Source organism: Lactuca virosa, chromosome 9 (genome assembly GCF_052849685.1).
Source record: "Lactuca virosa cultivar CGN04683 chromosome 9, Lactuca_virosa_CGN04683_v6, whole genome shotgun sequence".
In the NCBI taxonomy this organism is placed as follows: Eukaryota; Viridiplantae; Streptophyta; class Magnoliopsida; order Asterales; family Asteraceae; genus Lactuca; species Lactuca virosa.
Window position 1 is genome coordinate 146081673 of NC_136434.1, and position 16908 is coordinate 146098580.

At 32.1% G+C, this 16908-nt stretch overlaps 2 protein-coding genes and 1 long non-coding RNA gene across 8 annotated transcripts; all 3 read left to right on the plus strand.

Moving 5' to 3' along the window:
* Positions 1–40: 40 nt before the first annotated feature.
* Positions 41–1452, plus strand: LOC145138364 (uncharacterized). The gene is made up of 2 exons (XM_079072461.1): positions 41–697; positions 1213–1452. Exons 1-2 carry the CDS (start codon positions 137–139, stop codon positions 1297–1299), a joined length of 648 nt encoding a protein of 215 aa, XP_078928587.1. The 5' UTR covers positions 41–136; the 3' UTR covers positions 1300–1452.
* A 1612-nt stretch (positions 1453–3064) lies between these two features.
* On the plus strand, positions 3065–6367 carry LOC145137781 (uncharacterized). Of its 6 annotated transcripts, none has more exons than XR_013721217.1 (9): positions 3065–3321; positions 3451–4148; positions 4285–4438; positions 4524–4657; positions 4805–4880; positions 5108–5218; positions 5286–5409; positions 5770–5852; positions 5969–6367. It is a non-coding gene; the product is annotated as an uncharacterized LOC145137781 (long non-coding RNA). The 6 variants fall into 6 exon arrangements; XR_013721216.1 differs by having other exon boundaries at positions 3066–3321; positions 3455–4148; positions 5295–5409; XR_013721213.1 differs by having other exon boundaries at positions 3067–3321; positions 5295–5409.
* Positions 6368–11920: 5553 nt separating this feature from the next.
* On the plus strand, positions 11921–13920 carry COP9 (COP9 signalosome, subunit CSN8). The gene is made up of 5 exons (XM_079070080.1): positions 11921–12046; positions 12202–12281; positions 13028–13209; positions 13333–13440; positions 13516–13920. Exons 1-5 carry the CDS (start codon positions 11963–11965, stop codon positions 13653–13655), a joined length of 594 nt encoding a protein of 197 aa, XP_078926206.1. The 5' UTR covers positions 11921–11962; the 3' UTR covers positions 13656–13920.
* The last annotated feature ends 2988 nt before the right edge of the window (positions 13921–16908 follow it).

Consider the following 16908-nt stretch of genomic DNA (forward strand, 5'->3'; position numbering starts at 1 on the left):
TCAATATATCCTCACTCTCACTCCACTTATTCCCCTTTTATTTTCTCATAAAGTCAAAAGAAAAGGTGTGGGTCCTTCCTTCATAGCTTACCTTTACACCCTCCTTGACAACCCCTTCGCCGGAGACCGGACTACCATGACCTCCCGCTACTATCCCAGATCTTCCTCATCCTCCACTGCCTCAATCAAAGGCTGTTGCTGCTGCCTAGGCCTCCTCTTCTCCTTCCTCGCTCTCCTCTCCCTCGCCATTATCCTCGTCATCGTCCTCGCAATCAAACCCAAAAAGCCCCAATTCGATCTCCAACAAGTCACCGTTCAATACATAAACTTCGCCGCCACCAATTCCCTCACCACCGCCGTCGATTCCCCCAGCTCCGCCTCTCTATCCCTCGTCATACGCATGCTTTTCACCGCCAAAAACGACAACATAGCCGGGATCAAGTACCGCGATTCCACATTCAATATCATGTACCGTGGAGTCCCGTTGGGTCGGGGCACAGTACCCGGGTTTTACCAGGCGGCTCACAGTGTGAAGAACGTACAGACGACTGTGTCGGTGGATCGGGTGAGTCTGTTGCAGACGGATGCTGCTGAATTGGTGACAGATGCTTCGGTTAATGATCGGGTGGAGCTTCGGATCATGGGTGATGTAAGTGCTAAGATCCGGGTCATTGGGATTACTTCGCCCAGTGTGCAGGTTAGCATTACCCTTTATCTTCCTTCTAGAATTAGGGCATTGTGTCAATGGCGCATTGTTGCTTGCGTTTTGTTTTACTAGTATTTTAGTCAAACCTCCACATGCCTTTTTTGCTAATTTACGCGGGTTTTTGGGGTTGCATGTGGTGCTATCGTGCTCCTGCTCCCATCTTGAATGATTTTCTTGGTTTGAATCAGAGAGTAAATGCATGGACATTGTTTAGTTATTATTTATTAGAGTTATTGTTTCCTTTTTGCTTTTTCAGTAATTAATTTTTGATATTCATATTCATCTCCATGGAAAACTTATTATTTAAGAGAATATATATGAAAAAAAAAATCATACTTATCCTTTTTAATATAGTTTTTACTTACATTTGTAATTGTTACTTATATTATGATAATTCTTGAAGTTGTAAAAAATAATTTCAAAGATTTTTTTTATTAGTTATAGATAAGCATCTTCTAAAGTAAATAAATAAATAATAATAAGATGTTTTTTTGTTCATATTGCAGGTATCCATAGATTGTTCAATAGTCATAAGCCCAAGTAAACAATCTCTTATTTCCAAGCAATGTGGATTCGATGGTTTGCAAGTATGATGAAGCAATGTGGAATAATCTTCTTCTAATCTTTTATATATTAGTTGAAAATTTTGCAAAAAAGAAAAAATAGAATAAAATGAAGATATATTTAGTTCTATAATCTTATTATTATTATTATTATTTCTTTATTTTGATTTTCAATTTTGTTCTTAATATTGTAAAATGGTTGTTTCTTCGCGAAAACAGCGAGAAGCAAGAAGTGTTCTTTTTTATATCTTCATAGTGTTTTTTGTTTCTTGATCGAATGTGTATTTTGCATCCGTGATCAACACAGTTGAAGAGCCCTAGGATATGGACGGGCATACACACCAAATCACGTATCCATCACAACATTAAGTTTCAAATTTCAAGAGAATCGTCTTTATTAGTTTTGTTTACACTTTCAGGGTCATTTCACATAATAAATCTACAAATAATGACTAAGTGATCTTTAGGTTAAACATACGAAAACATAAAATCAATAACATATCATTATAAATACATATGAAGTTCAATCACTACATAAATGGTATCTTCACCCACATCTATCCATATTCCTACGGATGTGTCTGTCTACACGCATGCTCATGTTTATCAGCTTATGTCTATGTCTATGCGTATGCCTTATGCTTATGCTTATGATTATGATTATGATTATGATTATGATTATGATTACGTCTATTCATGTGCCCATGTTTGTTCCTAAGCCTATGTATATGCATATGTAATTATGTATATGTCTATCCCTATGATGCCTAAGCCTATGTCTATGCGTATGTATATTCCCATTCTTATGTTTATGTATATCCTATGTTTATGTCGACGCATATGTTTATGTCTATGTCTATGTCTACGTATATACTTATGCCTATTCCTATATTTATGTATATACTTATAGGTTGTTGTAGATATACATCTATTGTATTATTTTGTTATAAAATACTCCATTCTTTAAGCTTAAGCTCTTGTTATTTGTGTTTTTTGTTAGATGGTTTTTGATATTGTAGCCAAGTCGTCTATCCCCTCATCTAAATGAAAGTCACAATTAAAATATGGACTATGATATACATGTATTTTTAATAATGTGACAAAAAAACACAAACTAATAAAGATGATTTATAATTAAAATATATTTTCAATTTTATGTGTTTCTTTTTTATTATATTGAAATTGGACCCCACGTCATATTGATTATCATACTCGTCTTTAGTTCCCTCTGATATATTTGATCATTCAACTCTTAGTACATTTTTATTTTTATACATTGTAGATAACATTAATGAAAAAAGAAGAAAAGAAAATGTAAGGATTCAAACATTAAAATAATGTTCTTCCAAAAAAAATTTAATGAACCAAACATGTAATTAGTAGAAGTTGAAAAATAAGAGTTTTAAATAAATATGGTAGGATATGTATAATTTAGCTTAGAATCATATTGATTTAGATATAAACATAAACATAGAGAATTCCTTTTTCATCAACTTTTTTGTTAAGTGGACATTTTAATTTACCTCTCCTATTGATGACTAACGATGACGTATACTTATTTATTTTATTATTATTATATTAAAATTGTGGAGGAAAAAAACAGTAAAATTGACATACTTTATCCACCTTTGGCCCCTTGATTTACAGTCTCAACTTCTTTAATACTTTATCCACCTTTGGCCCCTTGATTTACAGTCTCAACTTCTTTAATTAATTTATATCGTATCCTTTTGTTTGTCTTCTATTCGGTTACTTTAATTTATTACTTTCTTTTCTTTGTTTTGATTAATTTAAGGGTTTCCGCTCCACCGCTTTCACCAGATTCTCGATTGTTCTTCACCCTCTCATATTCTCTTCATTCTTCCTTTTGGATAGTCACGTTTAGTCCACCGCCTTACTATCCAACCAGTCGATCTGCTTCTTCTTGATCCTTCAGCACCGCCTTCGCATCAAGTTAGCCTTTCCTTGCATCTGTGTTTCTATTTGTTAGCTATGCACCTCCGCCACCCTTTTCATTTTTGGTGCAGACGACTGAAGAGGACTTTGGAGCAGGTAAGCTTCCTCCCAACAGATACATGGCGAGAAAGTCTCCTTTTTCCCTCTCTCGCATCTTCTACACTTTCTCTTCTTCCCACAACTTCTTTTTTATTAGATTAACTGAGTTGGGTTTCTTCCACACAGCAAGAACGCCATGAACGATCGACCCTTTCGAGGAATTGTCGTCGTGTGTGCCACAATCTGGATTTTCAGGCTTCTGCTGAAGCCCTCGCAGGTAAGATTTTCCATCTGAAGGGTCGATTCATAGAAGGTTGTCGCTTCTTCCCTATTTTTCTTGAGTTTTCATCTATGATCCTTGATTTTCACCTGTTGATTCCTTCAATCATGTGAATCTTCTCTATGACAGCTTAGTTGAGTTCTGTACACCACAGATTTAGCCGACTGTTTTTTTTTTTTTTTTTTTTTTTTTTTTTTAATATTTTCATTATATCTCCACATATGATGCTTTATGATGTCTGAGAATCAATTTTTTTTCCCAAGGTAATATCACATTTTTCTTGAATTTCTTTGGTTTCTTGCACACAAGCTGTTTGATGCATTGTCTGTATGTGTATTCTAATGCAACTGTCATCTGAGCGCCATGAATGAAACTCCCAAGTAGAAATTGCACAGACTCACTCTTCCTAACGGTCTCTGTGTTGCCACCGAGTCTAATCTAGCCTCCCAGACGGCTACCGTTGGGGTATGGATTGATGCAGGGTCATAATTTCAGACGGAAGGGAACAATGGGGTTGCTCAGATATATTGCATTGCAGAACTCGAGTTTTGATGAAACATTGATCAATCGTGAGCGTGGTATTATTCTACATAAGACGGAAGAGGTTTGTGTGTTTGCATTCTTATTTGCCTTCATTCATTTTGGTTTGTAGGCTAAGATTAGAATCAACACTCAGTTCCAACTACAGCTATAGGATAATCATGTATCAGCTGTTTTACTGATTGTATATGTTATTTCAGATGAGAGCACAAACAGAAGAAGTAATCTTTGATCATTTGCATTCTACTGCTTTCCAATACACCCCCCCTTGGAAGGACCATTCTTGGACCTGCTGAAAACATCCAGAAGATAACTTAAGATTACATTTCAACCCACTATGAAGCTCACAGAATGGTATCCAACTCAAACTTTAATCTTTCTACAAACCATTTTAGTATGATGTAAAAATATAAGTTTCTACTCTTTTTATCTGTCACAGGTAATTTTAGCTTCTGGGACTGTTAAACATGTGAAGCGATTGAGGAGCGAAACATGATTTGGGAGTATATGCTTACACTGTCCGGTGGTAATGGAAAGATAGACAAAGACCGAACTTTCTTAGATGGAGAAGAAGTAAGTATTTAGTTTACAAGTTTCTAATGATTAGTTTTCACAAGCCTTATGTTTTTTTTTTTTTTTTTTTTTTTAATTTCAACTGACCTAAAATCGTAAATATGTGAAAACTAATTTTTTTTTTGTTTTTTTTTTTTTGTATTTCAGCAGATGTGAAAATGATTCTGACATTAAAATAGGACATTTAAAACAATTCGATTGAAAAGGTCAATTATTGTTGAAGGTGTGGACTTTGTTGTTGCACTTACACATTTGAACTGCTAAACATTAAAAACTAAATCTTTTAAAAATTATATCGTCTTCGATTCAATAACATTAGGGCCAATATTTTATTTTTCACGTTTTCATATCAACATGTATTTTATTTTTTATGTTCCTTTTCACACGTCTGCAATTTGTTTTTGTTGTCTATTCTAAATCTGTGATTTAATACAAAATGCTTATCAACAGTTCTTGGCTGCAAAGAATTAATGACACAATCATGGAGATGAGGTACCATAATACATGGTCTTAAAGACATGAGGAACCAAGATTTACAACCGATGATTGCAAACAGGGAATGTATGTCTATTTGGATTTTCATATCAGCAATGATGAAATGCAGTTACTCAAATGATAATGAAAATAGATTTTATAGGAACAAAAAAATCACTGGTGGTAAATAAAGTACTTGGAGCTGATGACACAAATGTTCAAAAAGTTACACTTGCCGAGGCTATCTCTAGCAGCGGTCAGCAAAACAAAAGGCTCGGGTAAACACTTAATAAGCAATGACATCACCGAACTACTAATATTATCAACTCACACATTTTGATTCTTCTTTAGTGGAATAATATGGTAAATGTGTTATTTTGTTCAGACCAAACATTTTTTTTTTACTTCTTTTTTTTTGTTGGGAGATAAGCTTTTATCATATATAATTTATTTCGTAGTAATTTGCAAGGAAAGCCAATGGAAACACCGTTATGTCTATATTATCACTATTGCAAAATTTGAAATAATTGTGACCTGTGAGCACATTATTAAATTTTAATTTATTTTCATTGTCTTTTTTGGTTACTAAATCCGTAGTAATAAATCTGTGCAGAAACTAACATTCATTATGTTTGCAGTTTTAATTTTGGATTTATGTTTTAATTAAACTGGGGATTTAATTCAAATTACAAGTGACCATATCGACCCTCTCTGCAGCCGGGTAAGTAATTAGTAACTGCGCTTCACGTCTATTTTGTTTTATAGATTTACGGTTACCAATTTTGGTTTATATTGTTTTCAAATCCCCTGTTCACGATGTAAGTTGTTTATGTTCAGTACTTCAAGGAACTAAAAGTGTCGGGGAATGGTGCATCAACATTGTTGCACATAGCGTTTCATGAATGTGAATCATATGGGGGCCAACTACTATAAGAGGGTTGATCAAGGAAAATCTCCAAGGACTGTCATTTGGATCATTTCATTGGTGTTGAGTGGTGGAGCATATCATATCTGCAATTATAGATTACTGGAATTCTTTAAATTGAAATTTTGATGGGTTTCACCATACCTAGGGGCAAAGCCCGGACTTTTCATCCTTGCACTTTCTATGTCTGTCATATTTATCAATTCGGAAACAACATTGAAAGCTTCTGGCCCCCGCGTAACGAGGGTAACCTTTCTAGTTGTTATTATTATTATTATTATTATTATTATTATTATTATTATTTGCATTTATTGCTATCTTGTTAAAAAGTAATATGCATCTCCCATAAATCTCTCATTAACACTTAGGTGTTGTTTGTTTTTTCTGAGGCAAAATGTTTGCAGTCTGCGGACCACATCTGTAGACCTCTGCAGTAGAAGAGGTGGACCAAACGTCTGCGGTCTGAAAAAAGAAGACTGTTTGTTTTTTTAACATCTGCGGGCTACTAAAAAAAACCGAAATCTAAATAAACTGATTTTTTTTAACTTTAAAGTGATTTTTTTAATATTTTTATGACTTTGTTATAAATAATTAACGAATCTAGATCAACTTTTATTAGGCCTGACAATTGGGTTGGGTTCGGGTTGGCGGGTCACGGGTTGACGGGTTGGCGGGTCAGAATACAATGACCCAACCCAACCCATATAATATATGAGTTGGCGGGTTGGCGGGTTACGGGTTGGCAGGTTGAAAACATCAACCCAACCCAACCCAACCCATATAACCCGTATAAGTATATGGGTTCGTGGGTTAGTGGGTCGAACCCAACCCGTATAACCCATTTAATAAGCAACACATTTTAAAATGAAATAAAAAAAATACAAATAAAATAAATAAAGTCTTAAATATTCAACATAAAGTCATAAGTGTAAAGTCATAAACAAGAGTGACGGCGACGAGTGGTGTGCGACAACCGGAGGACGAGAAGACGAGTGGTGTGCGTGCGACACTGCGACAGTTGATGACTCGATGCCTCAATCGACAAAGATGGGAGACACAGAGTCGTGAGTTTGGACACTGAAGACTGAATTTCTTTTTTATTAGAGGCTTATTAGGAGCTAGGGCACGCTAAGTCGACTCGAAGATGTTTTGCAGTTTTGGAATTCGGAAAACGATTAAACGATAATCAAATATTCAAAACTGATATATATATATATATATATATATATATATATATATATATATATATATATATATATATATATATATATATAATCGGGTTGGCGGGTTGACCCGCGAACCCAAATAGGTAACCCAACCCAACCCATGAAATAAACGGGTTGACGGGTTGGCGGGTCAAAAATCTCAACCCAAACCCGTTTATTTTCGTGTTGGGTCAGTGTCGGGTTACGGGTTGGGTCGAGGATTGCCACCCCTAACTTTTATGTATTATTGTATAAAAAATAAAAATAAAAATGGTATGAATTAACGTATATATTTGATGAAAACCAACAACTTTGGTTGCAAAGTTATAACTAAACATTATAATTAGTGATCAAAAAATTTGATATAAATGGATGGAAATAAACTTTGATTTTTTCAATTAAATCCATTAAAAACGTACCATAAATATTTTCTCGAGAAATTGACGATACTGTATTAAATAATGTTTTACAAAATTTGGCAAAAAAATATAAGAATATATTATGATTTTTTTTTTCATATTTATATAAACAACTTCAACGACTATTATTGTAATAAATCTTTATTTATAAATTTGTCAAAAATATCATGTTTGTATCGTCGAACGTTTTTTTTTAAGTTTTGTAAATTTTTTTTCAAATTGTTATCATTAATAAAGTTGGAAAAAATATAAATTAAAAAAAACTTAAAAAAAGAAAGATATATATGTTTTTTTAGGCTAGAAGATGTCCGAAGATGTTAGAAGACTCTGGTCCACATCTGCGCCAAGAAGAGGGCGCGCAGACGTTTTTAGGTCTGCAGTCTTCAAAAAAACAAACAGTCTGCGAAGGCTAATGTCTGCACGTGGTCTGCGCGGCGTAGACAGAAGAGGCCACGCAGATCTGCAGAGAAAAAACAAACACTACCTTAAACTAGGTAAACATATCCACTTACCTTGGATCCTATTTTTTTCACTGCCAAAACATAAACCTTCATTAGAATTTTTATTTTTCTTCATGATTTAAACAATTTTTATTATCAGCTAAACAATAAATTGCCATATTTCACTATTTATACCATTTTGATTATTTTTCTCCCTATAGTTGTCCTCACGTATACTAAACACATATGGTTATTGCATAAATTGGAGATATAAGAAAAACAAAATACATAAAAATACAACCAATTATATATATATATATATATATATATATATATATATATATATATATATATATATACAAAAAAACCTTTATATTATTTTTATTTTTTAAAAAGTATTTTTTTTAACACTCACCTTTAAAATAAACCAAATTACCCATTTTTAAGAGAAATGATTAGGTAAAAGACATACATTTTTGTTTTTTAACATATTAATTGGGTTAAAATCGATTAGTTAAGGAGAGAAAATCAAATATAGAGTTCCATACACAAAACACAATCGGACAAAAGGAGAGAAGTAAATGTAAGGTTTGACATATCTTCACACACAATCGAGCAAATGGAAGATATATTTATGCTATATCACATTTTTAGTAGGTTATTTCTCATAAAACTTGCAATTTGGTGTCATTTGAAAGGTAAAATATTAATATGATTTTTTTCTGAAAATAAAAAAATAATATAAGTGGTTTTTGAATATACATATATTAGTTTTTTTCTTATCCACATCACAATTCACAAAGTGTTAGTTACTAAGAGCATTAGGTATAAGTCCAATGTTATAACACCTAAAATTGTCACATCACATGGCAACACAACAATAACTAGAAGTGGGGGTGGTGTGCATATGTTATAACATTTTAAGAGGTAGAGAGAGAGAGAGAAAGAGAGGAAAATATTTGATGGGTTGAGTTCTCCGTTGCAGCTAGTTGTCGTTACTACGAGATTTGCCTTAACAAGATTTTTTTTGGGGGGGGGGGGTGTTTTTGATGTTATGACGGTGTTATGGGCATGCTACATCAGCCTTAACGACGTTGTGGTGACCCATACCGTTTGCTCTAAGGAACTACATATATACACTCTAAAACATGCAAAATGCCATTCACTAAATATATACTGCTTGAGTAGATATGTGATGAAATTAACTTTCAAGTAGCCAACATACATCCATGTTGAAATCCTTTTCTTGGTCGGATCTTTAACACTCCATGTTGAATCCCTGAATATTTGACATGGTACAAAATCATGATTTTTTTTGGATATTACAAAGCATAAACTTAAATTTTTGTTGAAACCTATAGCAAATACATTATAATCCTAAACTACTCCTAAATCCACTTATGTCTCAGATGAGACTTGAACCCCAACCTCAAGGAGGGAGGACAACACCTGATACCGCTGGGCTAGAAGCCATTTGGTGCGTGTGTGTGTATATATATATATATATATATATATATATATATATATATATATATATATATATATAGAGAGAGAGAGAGAGAGAGAGAGAAAAAGAGAGAGAGAGAGAGAGAGGATCATGTATAAAGTATAAATATTATATTAACGTATGACTAGATGTGGTCCAATCAATTCATAAAAGACATTATATTAAATTGTTTAATTAAATTAATTATTATATAAATTAAATCCCTATAAATTTGGAAACTTAATGAATAGATTTAATTTAAAATTCACAATTTTAGGATTTATTCCTTATTCATCTCCAGGTTCACTATTCAGCCGTACCTTTCTTCATCGCCATCACCGCCATAAGCGATACCACTTCTTGTTCGTCAAGGGACGATCTCAGATTGTAAAGGCAAAATCAGGATTCTAGTCGTTGATTGTTAAGTCATATTGGCTTCCGGCACCATATCCGATTTTTCAATGGTATATAGCTTTGATTAATCCGTGTACTACACGGATTAATCAGGATTCTATATATAAACAACTAGGTTTGAGACCATTGTACTACACGATTTGATTAAAAAAAGCTATATATAAAGATATAAAATTTGAAAATGACAATGAACTTTGAAATAAACATGCCAATTTCGAATTATGTATATTGAAATAAACATATTAAAATTTGAAAATATAAGGAAACAAAGTAATGATACTTCAATTACTTTCTATAACCTGTAAATTATAATAGTTAACTATAAAAATAAAAAATTAACACAAAATGAAAGTAGAAATTAATTTCTAAGAATTAACCACAAAATTAAATATGCCAAAATACATGAGAATGATGACAGATTATAAAAATGGTTTTTATTTATTAGAGTAGAAATGTAAAAGTTTTTTTAAATGCTTAGAGGTAAATGATTGTGTTTTTCTATATTTTTCCCAATTATCTAACACCATAGCATTCTAATAAAAATAACTATGTCAATTATTTTCTTTCATATTGATTTGAATTATGATAAATGGGTCAAATGAATAAAAAAACTATAACATTCTAATAAAAAAATAACCATGTCAATTAATTTCTTTCATATTGATTTGAATTATGATAAATGGGTCAACTGAATAAAAAAATATAGCAAAATAAATAAGGGTAAATACCATAAAAGACACTATGTTTACACGAAAATTTTAATTTGACACCGTGTTATTTTTTGTCTCAAATTTGACACTGTGTTATTTTTTGTCTCAAATTTGACACTGTGTTTTCTAATTTGTTACAATTCTAACAATTTGACCGGTCAACCCGGTTACTTGCTGACGTGGCATAATGACGTGTCAGTTTTGATGACGTGGCATGTTGACATGACATGCTGACGTGTCAGAATTGAATTTTTTTTCCACAAAAGACACTAAGTTTTTAATTTTTTTTCGATTTTGACACTACGTTTATTTATTTTTTTTTCAATTTTGACACTTTATTTTTTTGTTCCAAATCGAACATCATTTTTTTCAATTTTGTTCAATGCTGACCATTTTCCATTTGAAACCGTATAAATATTTTTTTAATACATGTTAAACCATATAAATATATTTTTTTTTTCATTTAAAAACCATATTTTTTACATTCAAAGCATATGTTTTATAAATATTTTTAGTTATATAATGAGAGTTGAACTAGCCATAAACTTCGAATAAGAATAACAAAATTTTATCAATTATCACTTATGAAATATTATTTATTTTATTTTTTGTTGTAGATTTTACACATATTTTTATTTACGATTAAATAATTATAAGGTTTTAAATAGAAAATGATCGGCATTGAAAAAATTGGAAAAAATGATTTTCGATTTGGAACAAAAAAATAGAGTATCAAAATTGAAAAAAAAATAAAATTAATGTCAAAATCGAAAAAAATGTAAACTTAGTGTCTTTTGTGGAAAAAAAAAAATTCAATTTTGACATGTCAGCATTCCACGTCATCATGCCACGTCAGCAAGTAACCGAGTTGAACGGTTAAATGGTCAGAATTGTAACAAATTAGAAAACACAGTGTCAAATTTGAGACAAAAAATAACACAGTGTCAAATTAGAATTTTCATGTAAACGTAGTGTCTTTTGTGCTATTTACCCAATAAATAACGATTCCGATATTTGTAAACATCAAAGGAAGTATTAAATTTATCAAAAAAATCAAATATTATTTTAACACATTATTTGTAAAATTTAAAATAATAAAAAAACAAATTTTAGGCCCAGACCGGCCCGGCCCACTGAGTTGGGCCTTATCCATATCTTTGCCTTTACTTTTTCTAACAAGTCAAAAAAACAGCAGCAAAAGAGAGCATTGTTGCATTGCAGTGCTGAGTGCAATGGATTTCTCTCAACTCACAGACGCAATGGCGTCAAGATCGTACGACAAAGTCGCTGATATCTGCGATCAACTTATGCTTCAGGTATCAAAATATGAATCCGTGTAATGACCGTTGTGCGCTAATCGTTGCTTAGTGCTACGACTGATTGTGTTTTGGGTTTGATTTGAAACCCTAAGTTCATATCTGCTGGTTTGAATTCAAGCTTACTGCTACTTTATTTTGCCTTTTTCATGTAGATTGCTTCACAAGGCGTTGCATTTCAAGACGAATGGCCATATGCCGTTCATCTTCTAGGGCACATTTACCTGAATGATCTGTAAGTTAAGACAAATTGTCTCTGTTTTTTTCTTCTTCATGGGTTCTATCTATACATATATGGCTTTGTCAAGTGTCGACTGAGCCTGGGATTTTTGTGAAGCTAAGTTATAAGCAGTTGGTGAAATTTCCCCTCCAGAATTTAAAAAAAATCAGTGTTATATTATTGTTACAAGTATGATGTCTTTGAGAAGTATATAGATTTCGATACCTCTTTTTGTCTGTTATAACTTGTCGTGTATCTATTCTTGTATATGCATATGTTAAGGTGCAAGGTGGTTTAGTTTAATATCTGTGACCTTTCAACTTTTCTTCTTTAAGTAAGATGAGTTCCCCCTAAATCCTACTCCAAATTCCCCCAATATTCTTGTTCAATTACTGTGAGGTGTAGTGGTGATATCTATTAGTTAAAAGATAGGTGTGTAACTCCATCATGCAAACAAGAAACTTGTATGCAATTATGTATGAAAGATCTATTTGTCTGAGTTCTAGAAAGACTTATTCATCAAAGGTCCAAATGCATGACATAACTTGAAAAAACAATGAGACTTCATGATTTCACTCATATAGAATTCATCTCCACATTAGAGCAAGATTACTCATTAAAAGAAATAGAAGTAAAGATTATATGAATTAAAGACAAACGTATGTGGGATGCTTGCATAATATGTTACTCAGAGCCATGCTATAAAAAAAAGATGATGATGGAAATAGTTTTCACTAATTGATTTATTTAAAAACTTATAGAAACAGTGCTCGGTTTCTATGGAAATCTGTTCCAGTTTCAATCAAGGAGAGTCATCCAGAAGTTTGTGCTGTATGGAAAATTGGACAGCAGTTATGGATTCGAAATTATGCAGGTGTCTATGATTCCATCCGTTCATTCAATTGGAGTGCAGAAATTCAAGATTTCATTGCCTCATTTTCAGGCAATTTCCTACTTCCCACTTACTATTTCAATAAAACTGTTTGACTTTTTAGTCAAATATCTAAAACCCCTTTAAATAGTTACATAATAAAGATATATTGTGGATCTTGATTATATTTTACAGAAAAATACACAAGAAGAATGTTGGAGCTACTGATGTCTGCTTATTCAACTATAAGCATCCAAGATACTGCTCTCTTTTTGGGGATGAATGAGACTGATGCCACAAACTGTAAGTTATCTTGTTGGATACTTTGGGGTTTTGTGTGTTGATTTTTGTTTGACTTTGTGTGATGGAAAAATGCAGATGTAATGCAACAAGGGTGGAATGTGGATGCAGCTTCTCAAATGCTTACAGTTAAGAAACAAGTGACTGTAACTGAACAGAAGATAGATCCTTCAAAATTGCAGCGTTTGACTGAATACGTGTTTCACCTTGAGCACTAAAAAAAAACTTAAAGAAATTGTGTCTGTAGACATTAAGATTTGCTTCTCTCATGTTTTGCTTACTTGTTATTTGTTATGGTTACTGATATGATTAGATTAGTAAGTGATGCTTCTTGAGTAATATGCGAAGAATGGTTGAAATTTGTAAATTTCAAAGTATGAAGATATGCCATGAATTTGCTAAGAGTTTTAGTAAAGTGGCATGTAATATGGTATGTTGATAATATGGAAACTTGCTTCTATGAGACATGTTTACTTATTGGAATATGTTGGAATGATATTTAAATGACTAGATACATGATAGTAATTGATGGATCGTAAAACTTAAAGGAAAATTCATAATTGATGTTATGTAGTTATAAAGAAAGTATGTTTCCTAATCGAAAATAAGAGACTTGAAATGTAGGTAATGTTTGGCATGCTTTGTGAAATAATTAGCTTAATAATATATTGAAATTAAACTATATGGAGGATATCTAGATCACATATAGCAATTTATCATCATGTGATATTAAAGGATTATGAAATGAATGATTCATGCAATAAATAGTTAAATTATAATGTGAAATGCAAAAAAACCTTTCAATGATGGCAAATACCAACAAATCAATGTTGGTATTTGATAGGTATGATATAAGATCAATATGCAAGGAAAACAAATTGAAACTAGATTGATACCTAGTCTCCTCATATGTTTAAAGAATATTATGTTCAAAATTGAATGATATTATTATGTATAATATGATTACTATTATTTCTGATTGATGTTCTTACACATATAGGGAACCTTGGGCATGTTGTACTTTTTATGAGACTTCTTGCAACTTGCGATATTCAATTTCAAGTTGAATAGACAGATTTTTAAGGCTCAGATATATAACAAAACCAAAGAGGTGAGATTGAATCGTGTTAAGATCTTACAATCCTGGTCGATATCCTAATATCCCACTATGGATCTTGCTTTAGATAGATCCTAGTGACATCAGAATCATTTTTGGTTTGTATGATCTTAAACTGTAAGATTTTAAGATTGAGATCGAGATCTTAACAACCATGAGTTTATGAATATTATGATGGATATTACAGAGTGTTTTCAAATGAAAATATAATATAATTTCAACAAATTGGGCCAAGAAATGGTTATCTTCAAATAACTAAATAAACAAAGAAGCCAAGGTCAAATTTCTAGACAGAGAATGTACTATGGAGGTAATGCTCATTAAAGTTAAATTGTTTTAAATTTATTGTTTATAATAATAGCTGAGGGTATTTGGATCGCAAAAGAAAAACTATTAGCTTATGATTATATTTTAAAGAAGTAGATAACTAATTTTTAATGTTTGAACAATTTTTGATTATGATTATTCCTTTTACAAGATTAAATAATTAGATTTTCATAAGTGGTTATAAATTATGAGATATCTCTAGTATATTCCTTAAACTTTGACATTATTTATGAAAAACCTTGATTTCTTTTTATAGAAAAGAAAAAATAAATGAAAATTATTTATATAAAAAGACAAGAAATCGACAATCATCGATACATATGAGATTTTAGACGATACTCTTTGTAAAGTCATACTATATGCTCATTAATGATAAAGATATTGACTACCAGAAAATGATCGAAAATGTTATTTTAATATAATTTATTATATTTTTTTTCTATCCATAACCGTAAGATATATTATTTTACTGTAATCTTATTGTATTTTTTATATGACATAGTGTATTATCTTACTATAAACTTATTTTTTTAATCCTATAGATGTAGGATCTTATTATAATTTTACTATATTCTCTCTGTCTCACAAATGATATATCTTAATTTAATCTTACTCTACTCTCTCTATCTAACATATCATATCATCTTAGTCTAACCTTACTATATTGTGGGCGTGTTCGACACAGAACGTTTGGGAGCGTTTGAGAGTTTCTAGCTTCTAGCGTTTGACAAAACGCTACATTTTGAACAGAAAGTCTCGTTCGACACTACAAGCTTCTAGCGTTTACTTTAAACAAAACGCTTCAAATCCAAATGCTATCTCATATAGCGTTTAACAAAACGCTACAAGCTACAAGCTACAAGTTACCCGCTACCGCTACAAGCTATCCACTACCAGCTAATTTTGCCGAACACACCCTATATCTATTTGACAGATGATTTTGTCTTATTGTAATCTTATTATATTCTATTATATGATAAATGATACTGTCTTAATATTGTCTTATTGTATTCTCTTTGTCATTCCGAAAAAGAGTATATCTTGTTGTATTCTATCTGTCTAATATATGATATTGTTTTATTGTAATCCTGCTATATTCTATCTCTCCATTTGACAAAGGGTATTTTATTTTTGTATTCTCTCTATTTGACAGATGATAATATCTTACTATATTCTCATTATGTGACATATGATATTATCTTGATATAAATTGTTAGAACAAAGTTCTTGTCGGATCGATAGATTCTAAGCAGAAACACAATTAAAGACGTAACGAAGAACACATGAATGGTTTAACTGATGTCGAATGATTAAACTTTAACACCTCAGAAGAGCTCGATTAAGAACTTCGACTGTAGAGGTGTTTAGGGTTACAAAGCAATAATAACTATAATCACGTTAGATTCTAAGGCATACATGCATGCACTATTTATAGCTAAACCCTACTCAATAATCACGGATGGAAAGGCCCAATCCGGATATACAATACTAAGCTCATGACGCAACATAAAATACCCAACAATCTCCCCCTTTGCGTCAATGGAGCCGAAAGCTCAGTTCGGTTGAGCTATAGAAGACTTCTTGACAGTCTTGAACACATTCGGTATGATGGCCAAAAGAGTATGACGAAAATTGATATACCACCGAAGCATGTCCGTGAAGTTCTTCTTGTCTGCCTCAGAGTTCTGCTTACACCGATGGATGATACTAATTATGTGCTCTAAGCAGTCCGTTGAGAACAGATGCTTGTCAACAAGAGCGAAAAGAAATCTGTTGGCTTCGCCTCTTGTGAACATCACTGTGAGATGTTTAGAATCAATTTGACCCATCTTTATTTTATTCACATCTCCAGGTTTTGCATTTGGCTTTACAGTGGGTTTCTTCCTCAAAACTTTAGCTATCTCCTGATCCATTGCAGCTACTTCATGGATATAGGAGGCCAACATCCTCTTTAGATGATCTAGGATCGGCTCATATTCTTTCGCATTAGTGAGCAGTATGTTAAACAACAAGATCCAATCATGAGG